General features: G+C 48.3%; 1 protein-coding gene across 2 annotated transcripts in view; it reads right to left on the reverse strand.

The window, feature by feature from the left end:
- The window catches only part of HEATR1 (HEAT repeat containing 1), a 1,158,897-nt gene that overhangs the window by 559,074 nt on the left and 582,374 nt on the right, over window positions 1-17,449 (reverse strand). For both annotated transcript variants that reach the window (XM_069607931.1, XM_069607932.1), the window contains exon 23: window positions 10,722-10,961. In XM_069607931.1, the coding sequence (XP_069464032.1) occupies window positions 10,722-10,961 (240 nt within the window). The remainder of the gene's footprint in view (window positions 1-10,721; window positions 10,962-17,449) is intronic.

The raw sequence follows: 17,449 nt of genomic DNA on the forward strand, positions 1-17,449 counted from the left end.
GCGAGTCTATGTGTAGTTTGTTTTGTTGTTGCAGTGTAGTAAAGTTTGTGCAGATTGCTGTGTTTTAGGCTTGTGGTTGTGTTTGGTTACAGTTTGAGAGGTGGATGCCGAGTGGTAAAATTGTTAGTGGATTGGTTAGTTGGTGTTGCTGTCTGGAACTGAGGTGTTACATTTCCCCATTCTCTCCCCGAGGTGTGCACGAGCGTCTCTGCCTCTCTATCCTGATTCTGGATCATTCGATACTCAGTCCATTTTACACATGGCATCCCTCACATTGACAACTTTGCCCAAGTTAGGCCTCGGCCACCTACGTGACACCTGTCTGTATGTGGGGCAGGGAGGCGTTTGGGTGTCTCTTCAAATCTGGCCCAGAGAGCATTCCCAGTCCAGTCGGTGTGTGGTGTCGAATGGGCAAGGCTACCCCATCCATATGTGGCGGGTGGTTGGCATTCATCGTTTTATTCAGTTGTTTATGCATGCTATCGCTCCAAGCCCCTTTGAAACGTGGAACATGCCAGCGCTTGCAGTTAGGTCCAGGGTCGGCCCCTGCCTTCACTCATAGCTCCATAAGGTCAATGCCCATGCCAATGCCCATGACTCAGTTTAGTTGTGGCAAGTGCCCTCATTCACACAACGTTGTACAGGTGTGCTGCATGGTAGTAATAATGGGGTGGGTGGGTTTTTGGCTGGAGTTAGCTAGGGATGCTGTTTCTGTCCTCATGGGTGTCGCTTGTGTCCTATTCGACTTAGCATAGTCTCTCTTGTTGTTGCGAGTGTTTCTATGGTCGGTTTGGGGTGTTGTCAGTGTCATCTTAAATGTATTCATCCTTTCTTTGTGTTCGCATCTGGTTGTTTTGTGTTTTCAGTTTGGATTTGTCGTTTTGAAGAGCCGGGTTTTTAGTCGTGGGAGAATGAGGTGCCCTTAAGTTTTTTCTTGAGGTAAGGTGTTTGTTCCAGGCGAATTTCATTGCCTGATCTGAGTAGTCTCGTTGGCTTGTAGATTGTAATTTTCTTTTGTAGGAATTCAGCTCCTTGTCCGCTGATTGCCCTGTGTGTTATGCACATTGTTTTGAAGGTGATGCAGTGTTTGACTGGGAGCCAGTGCAGTGTTTTTAGGGCCGGAGTGATGTGATCTCTTCTGGATAGTTTGAGGAGCAGTCTGGCTGCTGTATTTTGGATTCGTTGTAGTTTCTTCAGGAGGTATTCTGGTATTCCGAGATAGAGGCTGTTTGCATAGTCGATTCTTGACATGATGAGGGCGACGATTGTGAGTGTTTTGTGGGCGGAGGAAAGGTAGGATTTTCTTGCTGTGTTGAGGAGGAAGAAGCATTTCTTGATTGCATTTATTTGTGGTTCTAAGGTTAGGGTGTTGTCCATCAGGGCTCCCAGATTCTTTACTACCTTAGATGGTGTTGGTGCAGTTCCCATTTTTGTTGGCCATGGAATGTAGGTGTTCTCTTGGTTTTTGGATATAATCATGATTTCTGCCTTTCCTGGGTTGATTTCCAAGTGGTTAGCATTCATCCAGTTTAAGACTTCTTTTAGACACTCGATTAGGGTCGAGTGATTGGCTTGAGTGTCTTCGATTTTGTAGATGATTTGAGTGTTGTCTGTGTAGTTGTAGCATGAAATATATTTTTTGAAAATTCTGATTACTGGAGTTTGGTAGATGTTGAAGTACAGTGGCGATAGTGAGGACACTTGTACTCCACAGTCGTTAACTTGTGGGGTGGGGTGATTTGAGGGGTTTTATCCATACAGTTTCTGTTCCGTCTGCTAGGAATGATTTAATCAAGAGTAGCGCCATGTCCGTTATGCCTATGTCTTCTTGTCTTTTGGTTAGGGTGTCATGGCTCTCATGGCTCACTGTGTCGAACGCTGCAGAGAGGTCAAGCAGAATCAGGGCTGAGGTTGTGTCAGAGTCCGCGTTTGTTTTTAGGTCGTCCCAGATGGATAGTAGTGCTGTTTCTGTTCCTCTTGTGGGTCTGAAGCAGCCTTGTGCTTGGTCTAGCAGGTGGTGTTTTTCTACGTGTTCTTGGGTTAGTTTCTATACGTAGGTTTCAAGGAGTTTAGCTGGATATGGAATGTTTGAGATCGGCCTGTAGTTCGAGAAGTCTTCTACGTCGCCACTTGTGTTTTATAAAAGTGGTTTGATATAGGTTGATTTGAAGGTTCTTGGTACAGTTCCTGTTAGTGAGCGATTTCAGAGGTTTCTGTAATATTCTGATGGTGTTACTGATTTGTAGATGCCGGGGGGGAGAGGGCAGAGATCCATGGCTGATCCCGCTTTCTTGCTGTGTTTTTACCAACAAGACGAATGCCTCTGCTGATATTTCAGGGAAGTATTGGAGTTTGTGCTGTGGCTGTGTCAGGTCCGGTTGGTTGCATGTTGTGGTTGGTTGGTCTGTTTTGTATGATTTGTCGGATGCCGTTGATTTTGTTCTTGAAGTGGTCTGTCAGGTCATTGCAAAGTTTCTCTCAGGGGGTTGGGGTGTTGTTGCAGCCTGGTGGGTTTCTCATTTCTTTGATGATGTTGAACATTTCTTTTTGTGTGTTGGTGGCATTGGTGATTCTGTCATCATAATGCATGCCTTCTCTTCGCCTTTTGTATTTCATTTTTTGTATGCACGGATTTGTTTCTGGATCAGTATTTTTTTGTCTGGGTTGTATTCTTTCCTCCATTCCAGTTCAAATCTTCTTGTTGTCCTTTTTCATGGTGTTTAGTAGTGGAGAGAACCATTTTTCCAATGCTCTTTTTTTTGATGGGGTGAAAGGTTTTTCCGGGGCGATTTTATCAGCAATCCATTTGTGTAGTAGCTCCGCTTTCCCGTCTATGTCAGCCAGCTGTAGTTCTGTAGTTGAGTGTTTAGTCATCTGCAGTTGTTCGGATAGGTTGCTGTCATGCGATGAAGTATTGGGTGCTTGACAAATACCCTCCTTAGTTCCGTCCTCCTCATCCTCCTCACCTGTACTGGGTTCTTCTGAAGAACTGTCTGTGTCTATGGCTCTCCTTTCTCTCCAGAGGTCCAGTCCTTTGTTGTTGAGTTTGGGACGAGCTCCTCCGGAGGCCACCTTGCCTGCTGGCAGACAGCAAGGCAGAGGGGGCCCTCAGGGAGTCCGCCCCCAAAACCAGGGAAAAGCGTGGCTGAAAAACCCTGGTATGCTGGAATGTTGGCAGCACTACGGATGTTAAGGCAGGAGGCTTTCCGTTGAAGAGGATGAGAGGACTTCAATTCCCAGAAGACACAGCTGTAGGCGGGCTAGCGTGGGTATCCCGAGCGGCTGCTTGGAGGAATACAGTAGCCGAGGAATGAGGAAGAGGGCTGCAGAATGCAGCGGAGGGAAGGAGCATACAATGGCAGCAGAGCGCACAAAATAGGGAGAGAGCACAGAAAAGCACTCTAGCGGGAAGAGGAACCAGAGAAGGAACAAGGGCAGCTCGAGCGAGGGGAAAAGGAGGAAGCACCAGGAGGGATAAGGGCTCGAGCCGAGCGGGAAATCACTGCGGGCGGAAAAAAGGAAGCAAGCGGGGGAATCACAAGCGGAGCAAGGGAGGAGCACTAGCGTGCGAACCTGGCGAGGAAAGCAAGGTTGCAACGCGTAGACCTCTGCGCGTGACGTCTATTTGTATGCGTCATGACGGTGCAGTGCGTGGGAGACTAGACCGCTGGTGGAGAAACGGGATCAGCCCTTCCATTGGCTCCATAGCTTCCATGGAGTGCGCGTCATGACAGTTGCTTGCTTTGACACTTTTCCAGTTTCTTTTTGTGGTGGTAGTCAGTTTGGGGGTAGGGTGTAGACTTGAGTTGGTAGTCTGACCACAAATGGGATGATGAGATGGTCGTTCCACAGTAATTATATCAGTGGTACGGTGGTGATACGTTTTTCCTTGGCAAAGATTGTGTCAAAGGTGCGTCCTGCCAAGTGTGTTGCCCCTTTGACCAACTGTCTATAGTTTCATGGTTTTAAGTTGTCCAATCAGAGAGTTTTGGGAGTTGGCGTGACTTTCTTCGAACCCGATGTTGAAGACCCAAGGATTATTAGATGTTCATGCTTGGTGGCTATGTTGATGATGGCTTCTATAGAGTTGTCGACTAAGGTTGCGTCCTATGTTGGTGGTCTGTACACCAGGATGAATGTGATGTTGGTTTTTGTGTTTGCTTATAGGTGTATAACCATGGTTTCACAGTTGGTGATGTTAAGAGGTTCGTCTGTTTTTATTTTCAGGTGTCCTTTGAATGCTATTGCGATGCCTCCTCCTTTATTTTTCCTGTTTACTTGAAGGCATTTGAAGTTGGTTGGGAGGCAGCTTTGGAGTGCGATTTTGTAGTTGTCGTCCAGTCAAGTTTCTGTGATGAATAGAATGTCAGTGCCGTTGTCATCGAGTAGGTCAAAGATCTCTGTTGAGTGTTTTGACATGGATCTTGTATTTATTAGATTGCAGTGGAGTTTGGCAGTGTGGTTTGGTCTTTCTTGAAGGGGTTGTCTTCTGATCGATGTTGCGGTTTCCTTTCTGATCAATCTAAGTTGAGGTGAGGTGTTGGTACAGTTGCGTCTGTGTCTTCGAAAAGTTCTTCTAGCTTCTGTCTTGGGTTTTTGTTTTCATCAGGTTCTTCTTCGAGGAGTTGTGGGTGTCGTGTGGAAGTTCCTCTTGTTTTGGTGATGTAAGGTGTTATTGCGTCAATTATGTTTTTGTTGTTTCTAGTGTTGTCCGTCCTTCTGCGTGGTTGTGATTGGTTGTCTGCTGTTGCTGATCTTCGCATTGGGTAAGTTCGTTCTGGAGACCAGTTGTTTGCGAGGTATGGAGTTCAGTAGAGGGATTTGTCTCTTCTCTCAGGGTTGTTTTGGTTTTTCGTTCCCGTCTGTGGGAGTGTGTTCTGCAGTTGTGGGTGTTTGTTGCTGTTCTGGTGTGTTTTTTCTTTCATTTATTTCCCCTTTCCCTCAGTACAGGTTGTTTGCGCTGCATTTAAAGCTTCAGAGTTGTTTTGGTCTTTATTTGTCTGTTGGTGCCGAGGTGATTTTGCTTTGGTCTGGCTGTCTGGTGGTGTAGTACTGGGTGTATAGAATTGTCTGCCACAGGTTTGGGTTCTGTCTGTAGTTGGTGTTGTCAGCTGGTATTGCCGACTTGTTCAGTCGCTGTATTGAGTGAGGTAGGGGACAGTGATTGGGTTATGTAGTTGAGTGTTGTCGGTGGTTGTTCTTAATGTCTGTTTCCCTGGATGAGGTTCACTACGGTGGGCTAGCTTTGTGGGGTAGAGAAGGATAGCTTTTAACTAAAGAGTTGTCCTAATGGGCGTAATTAAGGGTCACTGTCTCATCTCCTGAGACGTGAGCCCCTAATCCCAGTATCACTCCACAGTAATGTGCCAGTGATGTCTGTCGCGCTCTACAGTAATGTTCTCTAGGTGTGAGATGTTTAGTCACATAGGAACGTACTCTATGGTGGGACAGGGGCCCACACCTAACAGAACAGCTGAGTACAATCCTACACACCGCTAGATTTGAGAGTAAATTGGAACAGTTGAGAACAATCCTAAACACAGCTAGATTTAAGATTCCTGTATAGTGGGAGAGAGCAATCGAGTACAATCCTAAACACAGCTAGATTTGAGATTCCTATATAGGGGGAGAGAGGCCTACGCCTAACAGAGCAATTAAGTACAATCCTAAACACAGCTAGATTTGAGAGTGCAGCATTGGGAGATAATCACAGTGTTTTAGATAGGTTTGCTAAGCGGCTAGGATTCCTCCGGCAGCCACAGGCCTCTGGCATGCAGACGTCTGGTGTGGGGTCCCCAGCCCTCCAGGAAAGCGTCCGTGGTGATCGTCTCCTGGTACGGGGGTTTTGAAACCCTGTTCGCCAGGCGATGTTGGAGTGCATGCCACACCACCTTAACACCCGACTGAACTCCTCGCCGAGAGGGATCTTGTCCGCGAAACTTCCGGACACCTGCATACAGCGAGCGTCCAGGAACTCCAGATAAGGTAGATGCAAGACGACATCATACTGAGCAGCGACTTGATGGTCCACACTGTGGCGGTCTTCAGTGGCAACAGCCGTTGCACTTTCCCCAGCATGGCCGCTACTCTCTCCTCTGAAGGCAAAGCTAGGCAGGACACTGTGTTGAGTGTGGCTCCTAGGAACAGTGCAGTCTGCAAGGGTGTCAAGCAGGACTTCAGATAATTGATGGAGAACCTCACATCCATCAGCAGCTGAACGGTCGCCCCGTATGCCGTCCATGCACTACAAGCGTAGGAACTTCGGTGCTTACTGTGAATGGGGATTTAGAAGTAGGCGTCCTCCAGGTCCAGCGACATCAAGAATTCTCCTTCCAGTTGGCCGAGCACGCGCTGCAACGTGACCATCCTAAACTTTTGACACTTGAGGTACATGTTCAGAAGTTGCAGGTCCAGAATGGGCCACCATTCCCCCGGTTTTCATTTTGACTAAAATGTACCTGGATTACAATCCAGAGGCCGAGAGTTGTTGTGGAACCAGCTCTATCGCCCCCTTTCGCAGCATGGCCCATACCTCTGCCAAGAGTTGCGGGTGTCATGATTCCTGTCCCTCATGTCTCCAGCCCTCCAAGATGTCAGGGTGGAGCCAGGCCACGATCACCTACATGGCCCTCAAGGGCCTCTCCATCCCTCCAAAGACCCACTTGGAGTCAGACTTGGCGCTTGTGGCACCAGACTCACTCACTCCCATAGGATAACATTGGGAATTGGACTTGTAGTGCATTGATGGGGACAAGATGGATGCCCCCACATATTTCGGTTTCCAGAAATGCATGTACAGTCTAGTCTTTTGGGTGTGGTTCAGCCCAGAGACACCTGGGATACCCAGAGACTATAAGCCACGCCCAGGCTGAGAAACATGCTTTGTGTTTTCTGCACCTGCAGCGTGACACTTGCTGTGTTCGGGTCGGTCTCCAGTAGGCCTGCATCTTTCTTCTGCGCTCAGTTCCTGCAAGAACAAGAACACCGTTAGGAACAGCCTTACCTTGCAGCGCTTCTGCCCATCATTCATCGCTCCTTCTGTTCTGCGGGCATCTTCGGCGGTGTCATTCCCATCCCGGCACGCCGCTTCCTAAGGAAAAGGGAAAAGAACAGAAAAAAGGCATTAGTAAGCATTCTGCAAATATTTGCTTATTTTTTAAATACTGTACGAGCTTCAAACCCTTACCTGAATCACAGCCGCTCTGGGGGAACTCTGTCTCCGGAACTTCTCATCCATCTGCAAGAGGGGGAAAAAGACACTCCAGGTTAGCGTGGAAACATCTAGAGGTGCCGCATACCGCGCTTACTCACTGCATTTGTTCTTCATAACCGGCATCCACACTGAAAACGTTGCAGCACCTAAAAGACACAGAAAAAGAACTCCGTTCAGCACAAATACGAAAGGGGTGCATCGCGCTCTCACTCACCTTCAGCGCTACTCATCTCAACAGCACGCCACCATCCCCGGACGCCGGCCATCATCTAAGGAAGGAAAGGAACGAAGTTAGAGAACTGTTCAAAAGACTCATTATACTTACTCTTGCCAGTGAAGTAACTAGGCAGCAACGAGCCTGCATCAATCAACGTGCCACTGCGCTGAAAGCAGGATGGAGAGCACACTATCCAAGAAAACAAGGTGAGCTTTGGATCAAAGGGAAGGGTTGGACCCCGGGGAAGAAGGGGTTCAAGCACACAGAGACAATAGGGAGTTATACTCTACCAATCCTGTGTTTCAGGCCCAGTCTCCAGTCGAATAGCCTCCAGGGAAGGGTTCGAGGTCGTAAGAGGTCAGAACAGGCTGATTGACGTCCCCGTGGATACCAGGTGAGCGTTACAGCGGGATGTGCATCTCCTGCCGGGCCACCGGAGGGATCTGCGGACACTTGTGGTGAAACTCCAGGGTATGTCTGTGGGCTAGAGCGTCCAGCACCCATCTCCCGGTGGAGATCTTCTCCCACTCACCGACTAATCCCGTCAGCCAGCCTCCCACCGGGGTGCATGTGTGGGGGCCCAACGTCTTGGTTCAGTCCTGCTTCAGCGCCGGTGTTCTGCCTTGAGGGCGACCACGGTGCTGAACACCTCCACTGTAGGCGTTGGAGCGGCCTCTGTAGGCCTCCTGGGTCATGGATCGGGAGGGCCGACGGTGCAACGAGGAGAAACCTTTCGTCGATCTTTCCGACTTTCCTCTGGAGGCACGAAAGGAAGAGCAGTGTTGCTGGAGACCGACCAGGGCACGAGCAGTCTCTGCATCCGCCTTGATGGCCTTCAAGGACTCGTCAACGGCCTTCCCAGAGAGGTTATCTCTGTGAAAGGGCATGTCCAATACCCTCGTCTGGACCTCCTGGCAGAAATGTGTGGCCTTCAGCCAGCCTCAACGGCTGAGGAAGACACCGTACCCCATCTGCCAGAAATCCTGCCCGACATCCTCTTGTCGGGCAGGAACTCCAGAAGCGCATCCAACTTGTACCACAGTTCCCAGTCGTACCTGGCCAGGATCGCGAGTGCATTGGCCACCTTTATAGTCAACGCTGCGGCGTAAATAACCTTCCTCCAACTTCTTCCCCTCGCTGTCCGGAGAGACTAAAGATAACTAGGAAGTGTTTGACAATTTCATCCTCGTGGTCACAGAAATCACAAAGTCCGGCGAAGGTTACTACTACAGACACCTGGGAGCTGACTACGGCACCCGGTACTTTTTCTCCAGTCTATCCCACTTGGCCAGGATTCTTCAAGAGGGCCAGGCCTTTCTCCCACACGTCGTCCAGAAGGGGTACTGCCGTGATGGTTTTCCTCTTGGCCTCATGCCTCTGGTATAGAAAACCCTCTTCCTTGGTTTCCTCAGGCGCAAGCTGGAAAAGTTTGGAAGCTTTGGCGACCATGGAATGAAACGACCCCTCATCTGGTGTGTGCGCACTCGGTTGCGGAGATCCCCTCGCCATGGCGATAAGTCGTCGTCCGTCGTCGCAGTGCCTGTGTCACTCCCTGTAGTGGCTGTGTCCATACCCATGTCCCCCTGGGGGGGGCAGGAGGGGAGGGCATCAGATGTGGAGGTTGATACTGGGGCGTCGGATGGCGCTTCCTTTTTAGCTGGGGGCTGATCCGGGGCTGCAGGGGCCGGGGCCTGCGGCATCCTCTTCTGGATTTCTGACACCAGCCTGTGTAGGGTCGAAAGGATGTCCATGGATACATCTCTCGGCTGAGCTGGCGTGGTCGGAACACTAGGCCCTTCGTCGCTGTTGCTGCCTTCATCCTCCTCCACATCTCATGGACCGTGTGCAGAGACTCCAGGTCATCATCCCTGGATGAAACTTCCATGGCCTGGGGCACAGCCTATGGTTGCTCTGGGACTTCATCGCCTCCCTTTTTGCACCCTGACGGGTCGGGCCGGGTTCAGAGACGGCATCCTCTTCTCCGGCGTGCCACCAGGCTTTGCCACCACCCCAGCTGAGGCCTCCCGCCTCAGAGGCAGATACACCCTGGGCGCAGTAGGGGCTACCTTCACTGGGTCAGACCCTTTGTCCCTTGAGAGAGCAGCCGCCACCAGCTCAATCGTTGATGAAGATTTCTTCTGCGCCGCCTGGTCCTTCTTGGGCAGGTCGACCGCCTTTTCCTCCGTCCTGGGCTTCTCTGGCTTCTCCCGTTGGTCACTTTCCTCTGAGGAGCTTGATCGCTGGCTGGCGATGGAGGCAGATGGTGACATTGATTGTGCCATGTCCATCGAGGCACCCGCTTGCGGGGCTACCCAGACGTAACCGGACACGCAGTGCTTGGCCTTGTCTTGGGCCCCCTCAAAGGACTAAGAAGCACGCTCGCCGGACCGGCCGGTTCTAGGTGAGGCATGACCCTGCTTGGGGCACGGGGCAGAGGCCTTGGCATTTAGCCACACCACCAGTCTACTGTGTCGATCCTTCATTGTTTTCTTGGAGAAGGTGAGGCATATCTCGCACTCTCCTTTGTGGTTCGGGTGAAGGCAGTAGAGGCATTGAAGGCGTTTCTCCTCCACAAACACGTTCCATAGTCTGCATCTGGTGCAGAGCTAGAAAAGGGACCTTCCTTCCTTCATCATGGATGGAGGTACGGAGTAGGCCCTATGGCCTTCTGGAAACTTAGACAATCCCTGCCCTTGAGGGGCGCTGAAATTCACCCACAAACTGATCTCCACTGTCGGCAGATGGAGAGAAGAGCACACAGGCTCTTTTAGACAAAAATAGAAACTTTTTCTGTGGAAAAACGGAGCAAAACTCGATGACTCCCAACACTTGAATGTGCAGAAAAAAACTGAAGCTGGCTGCTAGAGGTGGTGTTTAGGGAGAGGACTGTCATTGGCTGGGGGCAGTATGACCCAGAGTACAGTGATTGGTTTAGAGGAGAAATACAGTTTGTAAGTGAAAGTGAAACTGTTTTTCTTTTACCAAGGATTACCGTCCTAACGACAGGGAATATTCATGTGCATAAGAATCAATGCTAGACCTCCATGCTGGAGAACTATATTGCTATCCATCCCCCTCCACTTTCAGTAATGTAAATTGTCACTTTCCAGGACACACCAATGATTAAACTCTCAGCAGTCAGCAACCCAACAATATGCAGTAAAAAAACAAGTTTTCAAAAACTGCAGTTCATTCAGACTAGAATCTCTTTTCTTATATTTAGAATCACTTTTCAAAACCTCATTTGCCATGCTGGAAGTAAACATAAAAACAGCATTCAAAATTTCTTACCTGACCCAGGGCAGTAATTTGGAAAGTAGGCGTCCCTTGAAGTGCTGTACTTGCATGAAGCGCTTTCACAAACGTGTCCAGACTGTGCGGATCCTTGCACAGGAGCGCTGCAGAATGCTGGTTGTACTTGCCCAAGAGGAGATGCAAAAGGAGAGCTTCATCCTTTAAGACAGCTTCAGGCTCATTGGCAACCTTTTCCAATAGTCTATTGATAGCAGGCAGTAGCTCGGAGAGCACCATCTGAAAAATAAGGTAACAAGCCACTCTAGTGACTTCCATGCACAGTAGCATATTGGTCTATTTTGCAGGATTCCAAAAGATTTTACACACAAAGCTTAAAAAAATGCCTATTTCACTTTTGAATTTTTATTTTAACCAATTAACCATGCAAACAGCCTCAGTGTTATTTAACAGCTGTTTGTATATTTTATTTAAATTTGAAGCAAAAAATAAGCTTTAGATGGGCTGTTAACTAGGTCCGAAAATCAAAGAATGTTCCTTTTTCCTAGGAGGTTTTCCTGGAGAGTAAGAATGATTTAAAGATACTCACGATGGAGACTAGAATTAGAACTAATCAACCCATCGATGCTGTAAGGTAAGATTTTCATATTAATGATAAATATTCCTGACCTGTGTCAACCCCAGATCTTTTTGCTTTTACTGGTGGATTATTTTTCCTTATACCTCTGAGTGGGAACTTTTTTTTCCACACTCGCAGCATCTTTTTAATATTTTTATGGGTGTCATTTTTAAGACTCTCCATGGTGTCTTTTTAAAAGTTATCCTCTTTGACAACCTTTTGGCAATAAGTGCCTATTGTTGCTGCGTAGCCTAGGGGCTCCCCCTTTAACTTTCTCTGGCTATCCTTGTGAGAACTACAGTTCCCAAGGGTAGAAAGGATCTTTGGATCTCTTTTACATTTTCTTAGGTGAGACCACTGCACCCATCCCCCAGGCTATGTGGAGTGCCGGGGAGATACCATATATCCCCATTCTCATTTATGTTACCAGGACAAACTTAACTTAAATGTGGCTGGTGGCAGTGAACCTTTTTATTGATTCGGTGCACCTTTACCACAGGCGGTTTCCACAGCCCCAGTAAAGGCATCCATGGGTGCCCATTTTACCAAAATGGCCCCTGTATTCTTAGTCACTTTAGTGTTTGTCCTTTCTTCTTACTTTCCCTTGTTAGGGAGAAGTCTAATTTCTGTGCTAATTCCCTTCAACCTCAGAGACCCCCAGCTCTTTTGCAGTACTTTAGGACTTTCATTTTAATCCTGTAGAGAGTGAGCCCCTTTTTCCCCACTCTCTCGTGTATTATTTTGTGATTTGGTCTCTGTGTTTCTTGTGACTTTGGTGTCTGACAAACTCCATAGGCATCATCTTTGCATTGTGACACACAGCACCTTCAGTGCAGTGGCAGAGAAGTCTCAGATTTCCCAAAGGGTTAAATACCTTATCTTGGTGAAACTACAGTTTCCAAGAGCAGTGAAGTGATATTGACTTTACTTACATTTTTTAACTTTCTAGACCCAGCACAGCTATCTTACCATAGGGTGCTGGAGGGGTTACTTAGTATCTCATGTAACATTTATGTTACCCTTTCTACAATTAATGGCTGGTGGCTGTGGTTTACATTTTACTACCTGTTAGGGAGAATCCTCAGAAATGTGCCAATTAACTCCACCTTAGAGACCCCTAGAAACTATGCTGGATTCTGAGGACTTGATTTTTATAATCTGGAGAGAGCAAGACCCTTTCTTCCCCACTCTCTCATGTATTTTAATGTGATTTTTGAACACTGTTTCTTTTGGTTGTGGAGTCTGAAACTCCATAGGCATCATCTTTTATATTTTGTCACACAGCACCTTCAGTGCAGTGACACATGGAAGTCTTTTCAAATTTCCCAAACGTTTAAATACCTTCTCTGGGATAAACTACGGTCTCCTAGAGCAGTAAAGTGAAATGGACTTTACTTACATTTGTAACTTTCTAGACCAAGCACACACTATCTTACAATAGGGTGCTGGAGGGGTTACCTAGTATCCCCTTTGTCTAGATTCTCATGTAACATTTTATGTTACCCTTTCCTCAATGAATGGCTGGTGGCAGTGGTTTCGTTTTAACTACTGTGGTGTGCACTTAACGCGGGCTGTGTTCGCAGCTGCAGTAAAGCACCCAAGGGTGCCATTTTTGTCAAAATGGCCCCGGTCTTCTTTTTTTGCCATTTCTTTGTGGAAAGGTCCTTCTTGAGAGTTACGCTGCGCACCAAACCAGGTTCGGTCCCATTGTTCTCTTTGCCTTTGGCGGGATTCACGAGTGAAGCCCGCCTCTGGCTTCAGGGTGTCTGGAGCGGGCAGGAAGTGAGGGAGAAGCCCAACACTCCCAGTGCTTAGTCTCCTAGGAGACCCAAATGCACTCTGCGATGATTGGCCGTCTGACTGTCCGCCAAGGACAGCCACCCTGCTGTGTGACTGACAGCTAGGCTGGAATGAATGGGAGAGAACTGAATAAAGGGCGAGGCTTTTGGCTTGGAAGGCAGAGTCGACCACTGGACAAAGGAACTGAAGAAGAGCTTAAAGAGGACGTCTGCTGCAACTCCTGGACCGTTGGTTTGCCCGGTGAAGCCCTACTGCTGTGCTGAAACTCCAAATGTGTATCGACAGAGAAGCCCCTGCAAGGACGACTTCTCCCCTTGAGTTGGTGGGACCAATCAATTCCAAAGAAAGCCACCTGCACATTCTCTTGGAGCTGGTCGCATTTCCACAGAGTTGCTGCTGGAAAGCGAATAGCCAGGGAGAGGAACACCAGATTGTGTGCGTTGCTTTTAAGTTGGCCAAGAGCTCCAGGAAGCTCCTCATGACTCCCAGGAAGAAGGACTGACTGAGCCTGAGCCCCCTCAACAGAGTGCGGGACCCAGAAGCAAGGAAAGTTCATCTCGACAGTCAGAAACCGCAGTATAGCTATTTGCGGTAGACCTGAGGAGCTGAAACACTGAAAAGCCACTTGTTTGAAAGATTGCCGGTTGCGAGCGGTGAACGTACAATTGCAGAGCAGGAGTCCCCAAAAGTCCTCCCTCTTGTCCCCACGACTGAGGCCCAGGAACAGCGAGATCTGCAGAGCTGCACAGGAACATAAGTCATCTGCTGCACTTTTTCTTTAATACAAAGGTACTGTAAAGTCTGACATAATTTACCTCTCATTGTACAGTTGCTTGCATCTTCTACTACTCACAAGTAGAATCAGCTTGTGGCCCTACATTTGATTCTTCTTTTCTTCAAAGACTTCTGAAACATTGTGCAAAGACTTTTCTACTTACCTACCAGAAGTGCTTCAGCCCATATAAGACTTTTGCCCATTGATTTAGCCGGTTATACCGAATGACTCTGCTTAGGGGATCCAAAAGTATTTGCCTGCTTAAGAATATTTGTGGTCTCATTTGTTCTAATAACCTTTTCCTTTTACCAGTATTCTAAGTGCAAACAGTAAGATATTAATGTCCCCAGCACCCTAGCTATTGAAGTCACCCGAGGGTGTAGGTTGTGTCTGTGGGCCATCCCAAAAGGGTCTTTACTGATTTAAACAGTCGGGGTGTATAGTATTGAAGTGTATTTGTGTGTTGCTTTTTATATTGCTCCATTCTGAAGAAGGCTTATTATAACTGACTGATAAATTAATAATTGTTTATTCAAGAAACCTGGGGTGTAAGTGTTTATTTGAATACTTGTCACTGTGAATCTCTGTGTAACTCTACTATACCTCACATTGGACCCTCTTGAGATAAGCCTGGCTGCTCAACATGCTACCAAACTGTGCAGTACAAGCTTATACCAAAGGTTGGGTTTCCCATTACCTGTAGTCAGAGCTGTTGTAGTGCACCCTAAGGGTGCTGCATACAAACTTCGCCTAACACTACCATTGTGTGTTTTTACCGCAGGCTGCATTCGCAGCTGCAGAAACGCACCCACGTGGGTGACCATTTTGTCAAAATGGCCCGGTCTTCTTTTTTCGCCATTTCTTGTTGGAAAAGTTTGAGATTTACTCTGCACGCCAAACCAGATGTGGTCCCTTTGTTAGTTTTGTCTTTGGCAGGATTCACAAGTGAAGGCAGCCTCTGGCTCCAGTATGTCTGGCAGGGGCAGGAAATGAGGGAGGTGGCTGAAACTCCCTGTGCTTAATCCCCTTGGTTACAGCAATGCACCCAAAGGTGATTGGCCGGCTGGCTGTCCAGCAAGGACATTCAAGGCTGGAATGAATGGGAGAAACTTGCATAAAAGGCGAGGATTTTTGGCTGGGAAGGCAGAGTCGACCACTGGACGAAGGAATCCGAAGAAGAACATGGAAGAGACGCCTGCTGCAACTCCTGGACCGCTGGTTTGCCCAGTGAAGCCCTGCTGCTGTGCTGAAGCTCCAAATTCGTTTAGACTATGGAAGCCCTGCAAGGACGACTTCTCCCCTTGAGTTGGAGGGACCAATCAACTTTAAAGTGAACTCATTTGGACATCCTCTCAAAGCTGGCTGCACTTCCACTTCTGCTGCTGGAACCAAAGTGCCAGGGAGAGGAACACCAAATGGAGTGCATCACTTTTAAGATGGACCCGAGATGCTGGAAGATCTGCAAACTGGGAGTCCGGGGGGATGTAGGGGAGGAATGGCCACGAGGCCCTCCTCACCTACAGCTCCCTCCCCAGGTGAGGACCATGGCTCGGTGGGAGCACCCTCATGCCACCCGGGCCCAGGTGGAGGGGGGTTCACCCGCCGACGACATTGCCCACACGCACCCTGTCTTTGCATTTACCGAAACTTAAGTTAGGCCTAGACGCCATCGTGCACAGCAAACATGGTGTGAGTTCAGCACACTGTAACGAGGCCCCCACCTTTGGAGGGCCTTTCATGCATCTCTGCCGCCTCAGCAGCCCTGGCAGGTCCGCTGCGAGCGCGTTCCCATGAGAAAGTCGGAGATGAGCTAAACCCGAGATGCCAACACGGCAACATTATATTAGTAACAATGTGATATTGCACCCCGTATGACCCAGACCGCAAGGCCGGGGCAACGGGGAAAAAAGCTGAAGCATCACTATCTGAAGAAGGTAGAAAATAGTTCAAGTATTGGTGTTAATGAACTACCTCTGTTTAAAATGTGAACGAACCATAAAAATGTAACGTTATATGATATCCCTCCAGGTCTGGACTAATGCTGCTATAACCACGGAGAAAGATGTTGACCAAACGTGTAACCTCCATTTGTAAAAGTGTTTTTCAATAGTATGTAGAAACTTGAACTCATATATGTTTTGAATCACCCAAAGCGGCGAGCATCAATCTCTGTAGGCCATAACCTAGATATCCCTCGTATAACGTCTAATGTACATACAATACGCACACAATGTAGTGAACATAATGTTAGGTAATGAAAAGGTACTGGAACCGACTGTATTAAAGAAATGTGTAACGAAAATGAAATATATATATATATATATATGTGTGTCTGAATAACGTTAAAATGAGGCAGAACAGTATAAAACTTCTGCATTCACTGATCAGCAACGCACGAGGAAAATACCTTTGTGAGTATATGCAAGGTCATTCCCTCTCCCACCCCACCAAGCCTGCCAGATAAAAAAGCTAAGACTTGTGCTGCGCTCCCTCACCTCCCCCAACCAAGCTGGCGTTACTTCAGAGAGTCAGAGGCCCCGGCGCCGCAACCAAGGCCACAGCCCGCCACCTGTGTTATTTACAGCACGGTAATAAACCCACGGATGAACCCACTGATCTACCAGCACCCTCTCATAAATCCCCACGAACCCCCCCAAGAATCCTGACCCCGTGTAAGGACGACCCCCATCATTGGGACAAGACACAGAGACCCATCTATATAATAACTTCTAACGCAGCAGACAGACATGTATCACTCGGCCCAGGTCCCAGAGCCCCGTCCCGTGACCTAAAATACCGGTCAATAAGACTCAGGTAAATCTCACCCCAACCAACAACCACCAGACCTCTCACGAGGTGCATTCCTCATGTGTTGTGTTTATTTTATAAGATAAGCTAGTGAAGCGATTTATTAATGAACGTAAATGTCATTTTCTGAATAACTGTAGTGTGCATGGCCTAGGGCAAATGAGACAGGAAAGGTATTCGTTATTGTCACAGGCTGCCCCAGCACATCAACACCGCATGGATGACCTCAAGCCGGCCTGCCAGGCCCAACCCAACCCACGAGGCTGACCAGTGACGTCGTCCCGCCAAGACCAACCCCGCGCCAGCAACACTTATAGTTAGTCGACACCACCCAATCCCAATTGACTTGTGCCCCCTATAGTGTTTAGGTGTTGATGACGTTTTTTGTATTAGAAATACGCCTGTCTTTGCTATTGTCAGGCAGAGCGCTCTCGTAGGTTGCAGAGTTCTTTGCATGCCTTATCCTTGGATAAACTCCCACTTACGCTCACCCGCACTCTGTCTTGGTCTTATTCCCACTACGGGAGAGTCCCTTATTGTCTCTCATTGCGGGGAGGATCGTGCTGAATTGGGGGCGCTTCCTTTCAGTGGTGACCCCGATAGCGTGATATCTCCAAACTATTTTTCCTAACTCCTTCTTAAACGACCCCCTTGTGGCACGAGAATCTCCGGTCGAGAAGGGATACGCACGGTGAGCCGTCTCCGGGAGGCCGCCCGCCAACGGCGACCGGCACAATAAGAAGTGCGCACTCAATGAGAAAGGGT

Source organism: Ambystoma mexicanum, chromosome 4q (genome assembly GCF_040938575.1).
Source record: "Ambystoma mexicanum isolate Mex_15411 chromosome 4q, UKY_AmexF1_1, whole genome shotgun sequence".
Lineage (NCBI taxonomy): Eukaryota > Metazoa > Chordata > Amphibia > Caudata > Ambystomatidae > Ambystoma > Ambystoma mexicanum.